Here is a 15,530-nt window from a genome sequence, read left to right as displayed (position 1 = left end):
TTAATTTTAATTTTAATTTTAAGTTTAAGGTTTAAGTTTTTAACAAATATTAAAAATCAAGTTTAGATATTTGATATTGATTTTTAATCGAGGGTAAAGTATGAAGAGTTAAATTTTAATCGAATTCATATTCAAATTTCTCCAAATTAATAAGTAGAAATTTAGATTTTTATGCTTTTCCTAGAGTTAGATCAACTTACTTGCCCAAATTTTTTTTTAATAAAGAGTGTAGAGAGAATAATATCTTAGGTAAAATTTTCTAGGACAAAATCCATATAAATTATTATTGCATGAAATTAAAAATTTCCACCTCAGCAAAAGCCTGATGTCTGACGTGTGCGCGCTCTAATGATATTAGAAAAGTCTAAAGTCTGGAAAGTCTGAGGTTGGGTCACACAGGACACACGCCCTGCACAAGTTTTCTATATTCCACTATAAGCTATCAAACTACCCCAACCTTCTCACTAAATTTACCACACAATCAACAATTTCCAACCTAAATTTTGCAAGACAAGGGGGGACATTTTAGACATTTAACATATAATATAACTAAATTAGAAAGTGTCAAAGGAGGCAAAATCTTAAACATGAGTAATCATAGGCAAAACAAAATATTTCATTTCCTCCAACCCCTCATTATTACCAACATAATATAAAATCCTAAGGAGCCAAACTAAAGAGTTACTGCAAAAATCTTGGCAGGCATGGCCTCAGTTCCAAACTTCCATGCACTCCCCATGTTTCTTGTTGTTACCATGATCTTGTTATCGACTACTCCACTTGCTTCGGGGCAATGTGAAGCAGAATCCAAAAATGCATGCCAAGACAAGGCAGAATCCATGAAGCTGAAAATCATTGCCATTGTTGCAATCTTATTATCTAGTATGATTGGTGTGTGCTCACCATTGTTTTCTCGTCTATTGCCATCGCTTAGACCCGAAAGGGACTTATTCATTGTGGTCAAGGCGTTTGCTTCTGGTGTTATTCTAGCAACCGGGTACATGCACGTGTTACCGGATGCTTTTAACGACTTGATGTCCAAGTGTTTGCCTGAGAATCCGTGGAGGAAGTTCCCTTTCACAACTTTCGCGGCAATGCTGGCTGCGCTGGTGACCCTCATGGTGGATTCGTTTGCCATGAGTACATACAAGAAACGTTGTGCTAAAGCTTCAGTGGCTGATGCTGGCAATGGTGCGGGACTGGAAAATGGGAATGTACAAATAGAGATTTTTGGACAAGGACAGGGCCATGCAGTTGAGAAGAATGATAAAGCATCACAGTTGTTAAGGTGTCGAGTTATTGCTCAGGTATGTATGAAACTTTGAATCCTAAAATGTTGTAGTAATGCAGAATCTTCTTGTTTTTGACAATCATCACAACAAACTAGATTAACTTGACTCAATTTTCGTTGCCCCTGTAACAGTTTTAATGAGAATATAAATTCACCAAATTTTCTTTGTTTTCTGAAGTGAACTTGTTGTAGATGACCATTTACCTCTTTGGACAGTTTCTGGTTGAATGTGTGTGTCTTTAGGCTTCTAAGTGTTCATTAGAAGCAAACCAAAATGCTTTTTCATTGATTAATCAATCCATATATATAATTTATGTCACAGAATTTGGTCCACGAAGGTGTCGTTATCTGGTTTTCCAGCATTGTGCATATAATCACATAGATTTGCTAAATGCAGGTATTAGAGTTGGGAATTATAGTTCATTCGGTGGTAATTGGTCTTGCAATGGGAGCCTCTGAGAATCATTGCACGATAAGATCACTCATCGCTGCTCTTTGCTTCCATCAAATGTTCGAGGGAATGGGACTAGGTGGATGCATACTACAGGTGATCCAACTCTCCAGTCTCTCACAAACACCATTTTTTCATTCAATTACAGATTGTTCTAGTCCATGCAGCTTTGGTTTTTTCCTCTTATCAATAAACATTGTGTCTTCAGGCTGAATATGAGCTCAAAATGAAAGCAACCATGGCATTCTTCTTCTCGGCCACAACTCCTTTCGGAATTGTTCTAGGAATTGGTTTGTCAAGTGTTTACAGTGAGACCAGCCCAACTGAACTCATTGTTGTAGGGCTGCTAAACGCTAGCTCAGCAGGGTTGCTGAATTATATGGCTTTGGTGGATCTCCTGGCAGCGGATTTTATGGGGCCTAGGCTTCAAACAAATATGAAGCTCCAGGTTTGGTCTTATATGGCAGTGTTGCTTGGTGCTGGGTTCATGTCATTGATGGCAAAATGGGCTTAGCCAGTTCCTCGTGTGCTCAACATACCATGTCTTTAATTTGCTACTGGGTAATTCATCTTTCAGAATTCAGAAAATAGAAAATAGAAAATATATTAGTGTAATTTGCTTTGTTGACCAAGAACAAGAAAAAAACCAAGTCAAGAAAGATTTAATATGTAGTAGGAGTATGTGAAAAACAAAGTAGAACAAGAAAAGGAGAATTTGCCTGCCTAACAGTCATCACAAACAACTTTGAGCCTGGTTTATTGCAGAAGAGAGAAGAAAATACTTCCAACTTTTGGGCATCTAAAATTTCTCAGAAATAATATATCATACTAATAAACATGGTTTTATTTCTGATCGAGTAAATTTGGTTACATCACAATTAATCAATCACCAAATCCTTAAACCATAAACCCCTTGATCAACCAGGAATTTGGTCTTGACTAGGATCAATGATAATAACATTTGCCTGGATCCAGAGAATTTTGGATGATGTAGGTTCCCAACCCACTTGTGGCCCAAGAAAGCAATTTTGGCGTATTTGATTTCAACCCTGTAGCTCCACAGTAAAGTTTTCAAGAAAGTGGAATAGATTTGAGGCTCTATAGGCTTTGTTTCAGAGGCCACATGCCTGCAACCAAGACATGATAAAAGCGTGGAGGTGAGTGTTGAAAAGTTCCTAGATTAAGACAGTGAGCATGAGAAACTATTGGAAAAGTGCATGCCTACACGCTCCTGATTACACTGAGCTCAGCTGCAGATATTAACAGCAAAAGAAACCCAAAAAGATTTTGTTTAGGGTCAGCTCCTCTTGATGCTACCAGTGGAATTGGCAACATGCTTGAAAATGGATGTCTAGGTTCGTTTTCTCAATTTGTCACCAAACCATTACCCTTCCTATTATAATGATGACAAATTTCACGGCTCATTCCAGGTCCATAACTAAAATCAAAACAGTTTGCAAACTTCAATTTGTCAATATCGCTATAATTAAAATTGTTTAAACGTTACATCAGATGTAGATGTCTTTAAACCAAAGCTTGCAGCCAGAAAATTTCTTTGGTGCGAGGATGGGCAACCTGGCAATCTATCAGGGCAGAATTCTGCTATAAATAAATAGAAAATGCTTATAAAACACCTCCACAGAACGATGATATAGACAGGGTGCTTTCGCCATATGGGAATTTTTTTTTCCATTTCCACCATTTACAATCTTTGGTCACTGATCTGCCTTGCTGTCCTATGTTTGTTGGTTATAACTCACCTTTCGCTTGGCCAAATACATGGCTTGAAACCTTTAAGTAGCCCCTTTTCCCCCCTCGAGTTATATCACAAGTTGCTAACTTACCCAACATCAATTGACAGGTACCTAACAGGTGAATTATAATTGCATACAAACCTACCAGAATCATCCATTAGACTTTGCAGGGATCGATCAGGGTCAAAAGTTAGTCTTATATATCAACAATGCTTCTGTTTCTGTGTGTATCCATAAGTTCAGATGGATCAATAGTTAAAGCTGTTTAGAGCAATTGCTAGTTTGTAAAGATGAAGATGGACCAAGTAACTAATATTAATAGTGACCACATATCAAAAGAAGTATAAAGACAAAGAAGACAATAGCAGAATTATGGACAAAGTTGATATTATATGATTATACCATTATGCTTCAATGTGTGAGAAAGGAAATAATACAAGGCAACCAATTTTGTCCCATTCGAAAATGGGGAGGCCAATAGGCCTAAAGTGTCCCCTCGTGCAATCAAAAATGCACTCATTGCCTTTCAAGACCTTTCGCATATGGCTTTTGGCTCTTTGTGAGTGGCTTTTGTATACCCTGTGAATGAGCCATTCTTGCTCCTAGATGACTTTTCCATAGGAGTAAGAGGGTGAGGAATTAGCTATAATGCAGGAGCCTGTTTCCTGGATCTTTCTCGAGCGTATAGTCAACCGCAAGTATACCTGCCGTAAATTCTAAAATCTCCAAGCACTTAAAATACAGTACAGAAGAAAACTAATTGGCAGATAAAATGTATCAGATGCCAGTACAAAGTACAAGATGCACTAAAATGAGGTCAGCAACTCAGTTGCGGTAAAGCAGCCATGCTGCTCTTTGACACATTTATGTTCTGTATTGCTTGGACAGTGAGATTGAATACAATGAAATTTAAGCTATTTTCTAGTAGTATTATTTTTCATTTCTTATTCTGTGAATAAGGTACAGTCTGCTAGCTATATATATGTTAATTCTGTACATAAGCATTGGAGGACAAGTAAATTGACTGGCAGACATAATATCTAAAACAATCTTGGACTGTAATAGATCATGAAGCAAGATCATAAATGGGAAACCATAGTTGGATATAACATGGTCTACTTTTCACATATAGACAACCATATATGGGTTAGTTAACCCTACATCGGTTCGCAGTCTGAAAACTGTTATGAAACTTGAGCTAGCTAGTCGTCCCATGATGCAATATACTTGGTAATGGAGACACCAAAGTTTTGAAGTTGATGCTTACGCAACTTTTTTGGTTAGGTTTCAAAAGTGATGATCATGATGATAAGTAAAGCATCACACATCTCCACAAAGCCGGTATGAGCATATTGCTTAAATGCATATGTCATTAGTGACTTGGCTGGTTAATGCGTGGGGCTAATGAGGCTTGTGGCTCAGGGTACTTGGAGAATCCCCTTAATCATTCTCATAGAAATTCAAATAATATACTAAGATGGTTCATCGATCGCGCATATCAACCTCTTGATGCTGATTCGTTTTCGGGAATATGGCATGAGATCACTAAGCAAGCGACCAATGAGTTACCAGTAAGAGCTTAGGTCTTCCCATTGGATTAACTTTCAAGACAAATTCACAAGGCGTGTGGACCTTCATCATTGATGAATATTCTGATAGATAGAGATTGATCACTGTGGCACGTCTTCTGGTTGCAAGTTTGGCAACACTGTGACTTTAGGATTGTACTAGGAAGAATATGATGGGGACACCAATCCTTTCATGAACAAAATATCCAATGATTGATGAATGGCTCCTGTAGGAACTCTTGGCAATGTCAAAGCTCAAGGAATAGCACTGTTAAACCAGAGCCAGAGGGATAATGAACAAGTACTGATCCATTTATATATTATATGGAGATCACTAGTTAAACTAAAACATTTCTTTAAAGCACCTAAACAACTTTAGTATCCACATTGTTAGTGGATTAAGACCTTAACAAAGTTACGTCAGCTCTAGAAAACAAGCGTGCAAGTCAGAATATTCTAAATGCACCATCCACCATTATTATTATAACAACAAACAAACTATGTGTCAATGACAAGAAGGCAAATGTGAAGATTTTGAAAAACATCAGTAAAGAAAAACTGATGGAAATTGCAACTTGTCTTTTAATAAGATGTGGGGAATGAGGATCATGAAATTTAGCAGAAGAGGAAAGATGATGATGAGCTTATCCTATTTGAACCAATTACTGCAAAATGTGATGACCTCAGGAAAGAATTGGAAAGGGAAGAAAGGAAAAAAAAAAAAAGAAGAGTTGTTTAAGTGGGGTGAAAGTGGAGACAGTGCACATTTGGTACAGGTGATAGTACCAAAATTTTTGCAATTCCATGATGGAGAAGCCTAAAAAGATTTGAAAGCAGATGCTGATATGGTAGCCTGTGTGGTCACAGAATTTTCAAGAGACTTCTGCCATTACTGAAGTAGCCAATAGTTTAAGACAATAAAATTGTCAGAGGCAGTAGGAAAAGTAATGCACCCTATATTGCATAACCAATATGCATGATGAATGACTGTTTGCCAATATGCAAGTATAAAGCAGACACTCCTGTTACAATCGCCATGGCTTCATTCACCTTTTGATAAAGGCTTTTTCATTTAGATATTACATAAAACCACCTTACAGTGAAATATAGTAGTTTAACTTCAATGTCCATGAGATCATTGAGTGTGGGAGGCCTAATTGCTTCCAGAATTAGAAACAAATTTTGAACTATGGACATACTTATTTAAGGCTTTGACAACAACAATTTACTAGGAGAACTGAATGTTCTTCTTAACATGTAACAAACTAAGCTTTATTAGTTTCATTATGAATTTGGATCCAAACATGTTAAAATATGTGGTCATGTGCACATCCACGCACATTGGCACAAGTGTGGGAGGGAGAGAGAGAGAGTTCATGTTGGGTTGAGTTGACGGGCTGTGCAATTGGGTGCAGGAATGGTGCACCAGACACACAAGGTCACTAGTAAAAGGACCCACTTGGCACAATTATGTGTTTATGTTGCCCTCTCAGATGATGTTTGGCACCAAAAGGATTAGGCGTTAAATCCAGTCCCCCTCCGTACCTAGCACTTCTTTCACATTTGTGGTGCCCCTCCTCCTCTGTCTGCATACTAGCTATAGCAACAACTTAGGCCAGGCACGTATGAGGATAAAGAAAGCAATAAGCCATTCATGATCCCTTTTAATTCTTCTTTTACTTTTCAAACTTTTTTGTTGTTTTCTTTAATTGGTAGGACCCCAGAAACTTAGCTCATCTCGAAATTTTCCAATGATTAATCAAATCAAGGCATTTTCATGTATTGAAGAAAGATGTCCAATTTTTGGCAGTGCAGAGGATTAATTTGGTATGGTGTATGCTTGAATGCATGTTGTGATTCTAAAGGTGTTTGCATATTCATGATTTGGCTTTTGTAGCGACCTAGTCCTTCTCTTGACCCATCTCATTTCCTAAAATCTAAACATATTTGACATCATAGTTGCCACAGCTTTCTGGCATTACTGCTAATTGGTATAGACGGCATGACAGGTCAGTGCTGTGAAGGATTAAATTCTGCTAATTGCAGAAGGAATGTGAGTGATACCACCAAAATTGATGAACAGGGCAAAATTCAACTTACATCACACAGTTTAGTCAAATTACTAGTGATATATGTCAGTTGCTCATATTCTGCACCTGAAATCATGGATGAACAGCCAATTTGCCATTCACCTTCCACAAATAGCATATTCTATGGTACCCACACGCTATCAAGTTGTAGGAGTGACATATCCCAGCTTTGTGTATTTTTCTCCCCACAAAACTTACTATCAGTCAATCATGTGTGGTCCAACTCCTTTTGGCAGCTTTAGATTTTCAGGTGTTGCTCAAAAAGTTTAGCTTTGATTCTTCTTTTTCGTATGTGTGGAGCATAAAAATAATTATCTGCATGAAGGGTTTTAACAATGCTTCCAAATTTCCCATTCATGAGAGATCACAAATCTCTGCATTCCCTTAGTCCTATCAGATAATGGAATAAGGCAAACCTCTCTAAGTTGGTTCTTCATCTACTCTACATAATAGGTGTATGATCCATGCGAATGATAATTTTCAAAGACAATGACCATAATTTTCACAGTTGAGCACACATTGGTACTCTGACTAAACCTCCCGAAGGAGAGCAGAATTCTTCAAAACCCTGAGAAATTTTATGTTAATTGGAGTACTTGATGAGTAACTGAAGGAAACAAATCCTTTTCCTAAAGTTGGAACATTTTTTATACAATCCCTTCCCTGTCTATCTTCGACAACATCTTAGTCAAACAACACTGAGATAAATATTACCCCTCTGAAGGGCAGTTCTGTAGTTTGACCCCATATTTTAATAGTGCAAAATGAGGGAAAAGAAGGACAATGGAAGCTGCTTTTGCAATGACAAGTTCATAACAGGTGGGGCATAACTTTGCTGCATTTGACGTCGGCGCAGGCTAGCTAGGAAGGGAATAAGGCATCAAGAAAGCTGTTAGGACTAGGACAGTAGGAATATTAAGGCTTGATTCTGTAAATCGAGTATAATCTTTTGTCATCATTTCTATCTATGACAGCAGTTCTCCCTTTGCATTCATGCACTGATTAACGTTATATATAGAAGTAGTGCAGAATTTCAAAACATTATTTTACCTAACCTTCTTCGGATGTTTTGCAGTGAAACATATTCTCCAGTTGCTCCCCAATTCCTATCTAGTCTTTTTCTTTAAGAATTTAGCAGCCTAGAGCGGTTCCTTTTAGTGGGGAATCACCTAAAATAAGCTTTGTAGTGTTATTAAACACGGAAACGAATTAGATGTGGATAGAATATTGGTAATCTATTAACAAATAGCTGAGAAAACATGCGTTTGCAAGTTGCTGCCTCTGAGATATGCCAAGACTTTTTTTATCTGATCTTTCTTTTATTAATCTTTCCCTTATCATGTTTGCAAGTGGGCCTCAAGGGATATAGATTACCAGCAATATTGTATAATTAATCATCAACAAACAAACTGATTATTCTGACAAAGATACTGCCATTTTCTTAGTTTCAGGTTATAAATAGTACTACTTTAGAAAGGTGCTTTGGGTACTTGAGATGGTAAACGTGCCAATCGATGATACGTCATGAAAGAATAACAAAATTGATAACCTGTTAAGAGGCACTGAACTATTCCCACACGTAGATTGCAAGATAACTCTTCTATAGTGTTCTTCAGTCAATGTCGTGGGATAATTTTTGATACACAACATATCAGATAAAAAGCAACTCAAGGCACGTATTAAACTATTAGGATGGAAGATAACTTTTCCTAACAAAAGCTTCATGTACTGATCAGGACTATTGCTTTAAACCAGTGGCTTTGGTGGATTAAAGTTTGCCTCAAGGGATCCATATATGCAAATGAATGATCTCCAAGAAGAGGAAAAGCTGGAAAGATGAAGAAGTCAAGCATAAGTATCAGGAGAGAAACAAGAATCATAGTTAAAATTGCCCAGTTTCAGTTCAAATGAAAGACAATGAGATTGCAGGGATTTTTTTTTTTTTTTTTTTTTTTTGCTCACTGAGATTGCTGGGATTTAGGTACCTGATGTTAAACTATATCTAGATAATTGCACTCTTATGGGACCGTCCAATCTTAAATTTGAAGTGCCTAGTGAGTCATCTGATTATAATAAAATTAGTCATAGAAACTATGTTTAATTTAATGGTTTACTTTTAAACTGGACTTCATTGCGTCATCAGGCACAAGGCCTTATTCCCTGCTAGAATTTTGAAGTATGAAAACATGTCCTGAGATTGACTTCGACACCATTTCTCAATTGCCTTTTCTTCTTTCTTTAAAACATTCCTCACTCAAATTATTACTCCCATATCAGCAAGTTTTCTCTCTTCTAAGCATCATATCAGATGCCAGATGATTAGCCAAATCTAAAATTCTATGGCGTGCTCACACACCTGATCTCATGCATGCATATATACATCAATGCATACATACAGACATACGCGTCACTATCCCACGACTGCAACACCTGTAGCAGTATTGTTGCCTTTTTAGAAATAATGGATGGGATGTAAAGCGAGTTGTGCGTCTGCTACCACAGCATTCATAAATAAGATAAATTAACCTGTCAGTTCACATTCACATATTTATGATAAATGTTTCAATTCTGCTCTTGTAAGCCCTGATACTGTTACACTTGTTGCTGAAACTGGCCCACCTCGGAAGCCCTTTTCCTCCTATAAAAGCTCTCCATTCATTCCGTCCTCCCCTACCTTCAAAGGCTAAACAATCACTGCAACACATTACAACCCTTCAGTTTCAGGCGTCGACTTCACAACTTAAACCATGATTCCTGGTGAGCTCACAGGACTCCGCTACCTAGCACCAGAAAACCCAATCCTGATTCCAGCCAACCTTGGCATGATGCAAAATACTATACCAGATTTTAATTTCAATAGATTCTTGAGCAACCTACCCATTTCCCACATCCCACTGCCTGCTCATGAATTCACTGCACAGTCTTCAAGTATCAGCAATCATTCAACTTCAGACGAGGCTGAGGAGCACCAGCTCAGCATCATCGATGAGAGGAAACAACGAAGAATGATATCTAATAGAGAATCTGCTCGTAGGTCAAGGATGCGGAAACAGAAGCACCTGGATGAACTTTGGTCACAGGTGATTAGGCTTCGCAACGAGAACCACAGTCTCATGGACAAGCTGAATCATGTATCAGAGTGCCATGACCTAGTTCTTCAAGAAAATGCAAGGCTCAAGGAAGAAGCCTCCGATCTTCGCCAAATGCTGACTGACCTAAAAATTGGTAGTCCTTATTCTCTTGCTTTGAGAGAGCTGGAAGACATTCCCTGCAACACTGCTCACCTGAGAGCCGAGTCAACAAACCAATCAATTGCTAACTCTGTAGACTTGCTTCATTGAGATGAGAGCTATCTTGCCATATATAACTATTCTGTGTTCCTCAGTTTGCTACGGTTATTAATCAAGCTTTTGGCTTAGTTTGAGCTGTATGAGATTAGAATTAAACCATGCAATAACATCTTTTGATCATTTTATCCTAACTCAGCTTAATGGTTTACATACGTCACCTACACAATCCATAGTCTGAAGCAACTGTTTGCAGCTCTTCTCGCCGCATAACATTCCAGAGCATAATATGTGAAAATGATACCTGCAATGGTCCATCAGAAACAAATCAAACACTCAATCATGACCTTTATCTATTAATCATTTTACGAACCCCACCAAACTCTGTTTATAGAATTTCACCTGAGATATGGATTAAAGAAAGAACAGTAAATAGCACTGAGAGACTAAAGAAAGAAATCCTGACGCCTAATATGAATTATATTTCAACAATTTTACTGCCATAAGGGGAAGTAACATTTTTCTTTTCTTTTTCCATGTGCCCTGTACAATGGTTAAGAAACAAGTTGCTTTTAGAGTGGTGGCCCTTATGTGAACAGGATCCAGTCATGCCACAAGGAGGCCCCATAGCCAGTAAAATCTCCAGTGTTGCTCACAATAACAGGGGCAAGAGGACAAATGGTGGTGGAAGTGCTGCTAGTAGTGGCTCATCATTCAAATAACTACTATACCAAGCAAAACATTTGAAAAGGCTATCCACTAACATACCCAAAAGTACTATTTTCAGCTTTCTGTGAGGGCACCGATTTGCCTGCCTAGCTTGGGTTCAACCCAGCTTACATTGTTTTCACCAAAATGAAGGCGACATCAACCGCAGCCTACGGTTCAGGTGCTGCTTGAACAGTTCCCTTTTACAGAATGCCAGAACCAACTGCACTAGTAAGTCCTATCCATATCTCTGTTGCTTTCTCGTTGCTACGTGGATGATCGTGAAATTCGTGCTTGCACCTATGTTATGGATAATCTTCCAAGACATGGCGTCAGTTTCTGCATAAATGGAAACAACCAGGCTTTGTTTGTTCTTTACACATAAAAAGGTAATGCAGGCTACAGTTAGACCGTTTCTTATTTACGCATCTCTTAATCTTTATGGATGATTGTTTTATTGGTACTTATAGTTCCTTTCCTTTACCTGTCTGTTGGCTGAAAACTCTACAGCAGTGAACAAATCTGCTGCTTAGTGCGATACTGTTTACCTGACCAAAAATAAGTTCTTAAGTTTCATTGATTCTCACAACAATATGTCCATGAAATCATAAGCCATCCTGTATGTTGAGATTGTGAATTTGCATGATTCTTGTATAATCTTCAACTGCTTTGCTTTTATGATATTCTAAAGTTAATAGCATTTCAGAAAGTATCAGACCATAGTTCCAGAAAAATTCAAAGAATGCATCTTTGGGGCTCAAGAATCAGAATATCTTTTTTAAGGGATCAATGGGCCATCCAGATTAAGCAGCATATCAAGTGTACAGTACAATATTCAAGCTAGTCTTTTCAGAATAAGGAATCCAAACAATAATAATGAACAGCATGTGGTGATTGGTGGGATCAAATAGTAATGACAATGATCATTAATAAAATTAAATCAATACTTTAGTCACCTACTTATAATCTTGCTGAAGAGGCTTAAGTTGAAACTCAATTTACTCACCGCAAAAATGCTGTTCTTTTTTCCCCATAACGGACAAGAACAGACACACCCACATGCATGTATATCTTAATGGAAAATTTTCTCAATTGTAGAATGCAGAGTCAGTTCCCCCCAAATTCAATGACCCCATGTCAGCCTTTTTTCTTTTTCTCTTTTTGGTTTCTCATCTTGATGGTTCTTGGTTACCATTTACAGAGAGACACATCAATATGAAAAGAAAGAATGCTAAAGGCACTTCTTAAATGCATGAACTTAAATGATTGATTCTAGTTCCTAGGCAATCAAATGTGCTTATCCTTACCATAATGATCCAAGAGAACTATTGCTAGGTCAACATAAATCTATATAATCTAGTTGAAAATTGTATTAAATCATCCTGAACAATCAGTGGTGGTGATGATAGCAGGTAAACCCATAGTTCAGTTCTAGAGACGACACTTGGCAATAAGGACAGCATTAAGGATCACTGTAACCTAACTAAAAAAATTTACTCTTATGACCTAGAAGGCAAGAAATCATGAACTCCTCTCACCTCACAATGTGAACAAGGGATGCAATTAGAATATGGTAATGTTATTTTACTATGAAATAAACAATCTAATCTATACTAATAACTCCTTAAATAAGTCTGGAACTGATAAAAATGACAGTGAAAAAACGGAAACAGGCATGCCTTGAAATCCTTTACTAGTAGTGCTGGGTTCCAGCCCAATTTCAGTTTTCAGTTATCTAGTGATTTCGGCGCCAAGGAAAGGGTATCTAGCAAAGCATTGGACTTGTCCTAGGATCTCAGAAGTAAGGACTTTGTTCAAATAAAAACAGACAAATCCATTCAGTCTTGATTGATGCATGCAAGAGTTCTGTTAGCTTCAGGATCTCAGCTCTCGGAAAATCTGAAGCCCAATAAACTTCAGGGCTAAGTGCCCAATTGACCCAAGGAAGAAACTAGGTTCAATTCTCAGAGCACGTCTTCCCACTAAAGGTTGGAGCCTTGGACCATGACTTCCTAGCATGTCCAATTTAAGATATTGGTTGGGTTTTGACTGTGAGAACAGCAACTTGAAAAGAGTTTGAGTAAAATACTCTAATTTCATAAAATTTTAATCGTAGTTTTATGTGAATTTATTAATATTTAAAATAAATAATTCATCATTTGTTAACATGTAAATATGAAATGTGTAAAATATATTTTTTTTATTTATTATTTTTTTTTCTCTCAAGTCGACTGATAATGCTTTATTACATCGATCAATCACCCTATGACAAGATCTAATCGGATCTCCCTAGAGAAGCATGATTTGGTCGAGCTCTTTTAGCCACACATCCCAAGGGCGCACTAGATCAATGTTTCCCTTGGGAGCAAAATTTAGTCGAATCTGATGCTCTTCAACCAGAAGATCTAATCTCGAGGTGGCCGATCGACAAAAGGTAAGTTAGAGAATTTTTTTTTGAATAAAAAAGAAAAAATTTTAAAAATTAAAAATTATAATTTATATAATTTGATAATTTTTAAAATTAATAAAAAATAAAATTATCTAAAAAGATATTACCACATTATCAAACTAATAAAAAAATATTAACAATTAAATTTATGTGTTCATCGAAATATATTTTTGTAAAAGAAATAATTCATTTCGAATATTTAATGGAGCCGTGTACAATTACAACTAGAAAATCATGATATTTTACCAAAGATTTTCCTAATGATAGAAATTTGACAGATCATCCCACTATCTCAAGGATAATCCACCATCAACCCACATGCTCTTGCTATTTACTTATGGTACAACACCTGACCTGATCAAGAGCCAATTACAAAATTAACGCCTACATGAGAATTAAAGATTGAATTCTCTGTTCTTGTGTTCAAATATTTAGTCCTATCATATAACACAGGCTCATTACAATTTACAGGGCCATAGCTTGAATAGAGTACATAAGAGTTTAAGTGAATGGTAAAATCAACATCAAAAAGTAAGCAGTTCAAAAAATGAGTTTGATTACTTTCCATTGGTAAAACATTACAAGAGTAAAGAAGCAAACAAGAGGATCATGGCTCATCTTTTTCTTGGGTGTAAATATAATCCGTATGAGCAGCCAAGGACCTCCTAATCAGACATTCTTCACCATCCAAACCTTTGCACTCATCATCACTGTAACTTGATTCCTGTAAATCGTCAACATACAAAACCCCTGTCAAAATATGCCCACCAAAACCAAAAACAACATCATTTCCCAGGAAACAATACTTACTGGTAAAGAAAATGGCATCTGAGGTTCATCACTTTGTTGCAGAATACTGGTTGACAGAAGCCTGCTCTGTGCTGTAGATAGCACAAGCAAAGCCAACATCAAGAACGCGAAGGTCTTACTCTTTGCCATGCTTTTTCCTTTTTTTTTTTCCTTTTTCAGTTTAAAGAGAGCTCGGAGGAATGGGTTGAGCTATGCCTAAATAGGGGGTAATGGTATAGCTAGACCAGGGCTGCAGCCATCATTTATATTAGTAGCACTATGTACGACTGTTGGTGAGGGCAATTCACCTTAGGTTCCATGAATGAAGCATTGAAATCATAAAAGCAAAAAGTCAAAAGATTGGCAATACCCAGTTGTGGGGGAAGTCATGGGTGACTTTTTCCTAGGAAACATCGCCATTGATCGACATCATTGAGAACCGTATCAAAATATATATATTTTTTTCTTTGGATGATGATGCAGAATTGCAGAGCAGTGTGCGATGGCAAGCTAGCTGAACATGCAGGTGTAAAATAGATACCAAGCTCTCCCGCATGTGGTACACAACTGTCAAATCATTAGGGTACTCGGGTAAATTTTTAGGATATCAAAATAAATATTATAATAATAATAATACATCAGCAGTAATTTTTTTTAACTTTATAAGTAAATTTTATAATTAAATTTCAGGTCTATATTTTATTTATCAAAATCATAAAAACGAGGTAGTACTCACCGACAAGCTATAAAAAGATTAAAACAATTTATTAAACATGTCGAGAACAATGCGATGATATTTATGAATTGACTAAGCAATTTAGCATTTCAAGGTATTTCAATGAAATAAAAAAAAAAAACACATTATTTTATGATATTTTATTTATTATTGATTAATTTTATATTAAATATCATTTTAAAATAATTTATAATGATATTATAACAAGTATTAATCTCTATTGTCGTTCTTTTCATGAAGAGTCGTTACATGTTACGTTTGTTTCTTTACGAATGAGAGAGTATCAGGATAGTGATAAAAAAATTTTACATTTATTAAGTTGAAGGTATTTTAAATATATATAAATATAATAATGATTACTTCTCTTATTGTTAATTGATTTTCGATTGAATGTTCATCTTAAGAAA

The 15,530-nt window shown here is 36.7% G+C and overlaps 3 protein-coding genes across 4 annotated transcripts; 2 read left to right on the top strand and 1 right to left on the bottom strand.

The window, feature by feature from the left end:
* Positions 1 to 729: 729 nt before the first annotated feature.
* On the top strand, positions 730 to 2,295 carry LOC18610137 (fe(2+) transport protein 1-like). Its single transcript, XM_018115178.2, has 3 exons — positions 730 to 1,307; positions 1,689 to 1,838; positions 1,951 to 2,295. Exons 1-3 carry the CDS (start codon positions 738 to 740, stop codon positions 2,254 to 2,256), a joined length of 1,026 nt encoding a protein of 341 aa, XP_017970667.2. The 5' UTR covers positions 730 to 737; the 3' UTR covers positions 2,257 to 2,295.
* A 7,521-nt stretch (positions 2,296 to 9,816) lies between these two features.
* On the top strand, positions 9,817 to 10,635 carry BZIP (basic leucine-zipper 8). Its single transcript, XM_007045631.3, has one exon. It carries the CDS (start codon positions 9,902 to 9,904, stop codon positions 10,493 to 10,495), a length of 594 nt encoding a protein of 197 aa, XP_007045693.1. The 5' UTR covers positions 9,817 to 9,901; the 3' UTR covers positions 10,496 to 10,635.
* A 784-nt stretch (positions 10,636 to 11,419) lies between these two features.
* Positions 11,420 to 14,758, bottom strand: LOC18610134 (phytosulfokines-like). Of its 2 annotated transcripts, XM_088804095.1 has the most exons (3): positions 14,409 to 14,758; positions 14,181 to 14,322; positions 11,420 to 11,488 (listed from the first exon to the last, which is right to left on the bottom strand). In XM_088804095.1, exons 1-2 carry the CDS (start codon positions 14,535 to 14,537, stop codon positions 14,206 to 14,208), a joined length of 246 nt encoding a protein of 81 aa, XP_088660221.1. In that variant the 5' UTR covers positions 14,538 to 14,758; the 3' UTR covers positions 11,420 to 11,488; positions 14,181 to 14,205. The 2 variants fall into 2 exon arrangements, with proteins under 2 accessions (XP_088660221.1, XP_007045691.1); XM_007045629.3 differs by lacking the exon at positions 11,420 to 11,488 and having other exon boundaries at positions 13,851 to 14,322; positions 14,409 to 14,754.
* Positions 14,759 to 15,530: the final 772 nt, after the last annotated feature.

This window comes from Theobroma cacao, chromosome 2 (assembly GCF_053813885.1).
Source record: "Theobroma cacao isolate CCN51 chromosome 2, ASM5381388v1, whole genome shotgun sequence".
NCBI lineage: Eukaryota > Viridiplantae > Streptophyta > Magnoliopsida > Malvales > Malvaceae > Theobroma > Theobroma cacao.
The sequence above is the reverse complement of the archived record's forward strand: the minus strand, read 5'-3'. Positions and strand labels throughout refer to the sequence as shown.

Coding starts and splice junctions, on each gene's coding strand:
- LOC18610137 (XM_018115178.2), top strand. CDS start 738: ATGTTTCTTGTTGTTACCATGATCTTGTTATCGACTACTCCACTTGCT. Junction 1,308..1,688: donor GGTGTCGAGTTATTGCTCAG/GTATGTATGAAA, acceptor TGCTAAATGCAG/GTATTAGAGTTGGGAATTAT. Junction 1,839..1,950: donor TAGGTGGATGCATACTACAG/GTGATCCAACTC, acceptor TTGTGTCTTCAG/GCTGAATATGAGCTCAAAAT.
- BZIP (XM_007045631.3), top strand. CDS start 9,902: ATGATTCCTGGTGAGCTCACAGGACTCCGCTACCTAGCACCAGAAAAC.
- LOC18610134 (XM_088804095.1), bottom strand. CDS start 14,537: ATGGCAAAGAGTAAGACCTTCGCGTTCTTGATGTTGGCTTTGCTTGTG. Junction 14,323..14,408: donor AGATGCCATTTTCTTTACCA/GTAAGTATTGTT, acceptor GACGATTTACAG/GAATCAAGTTACAGTGATGA.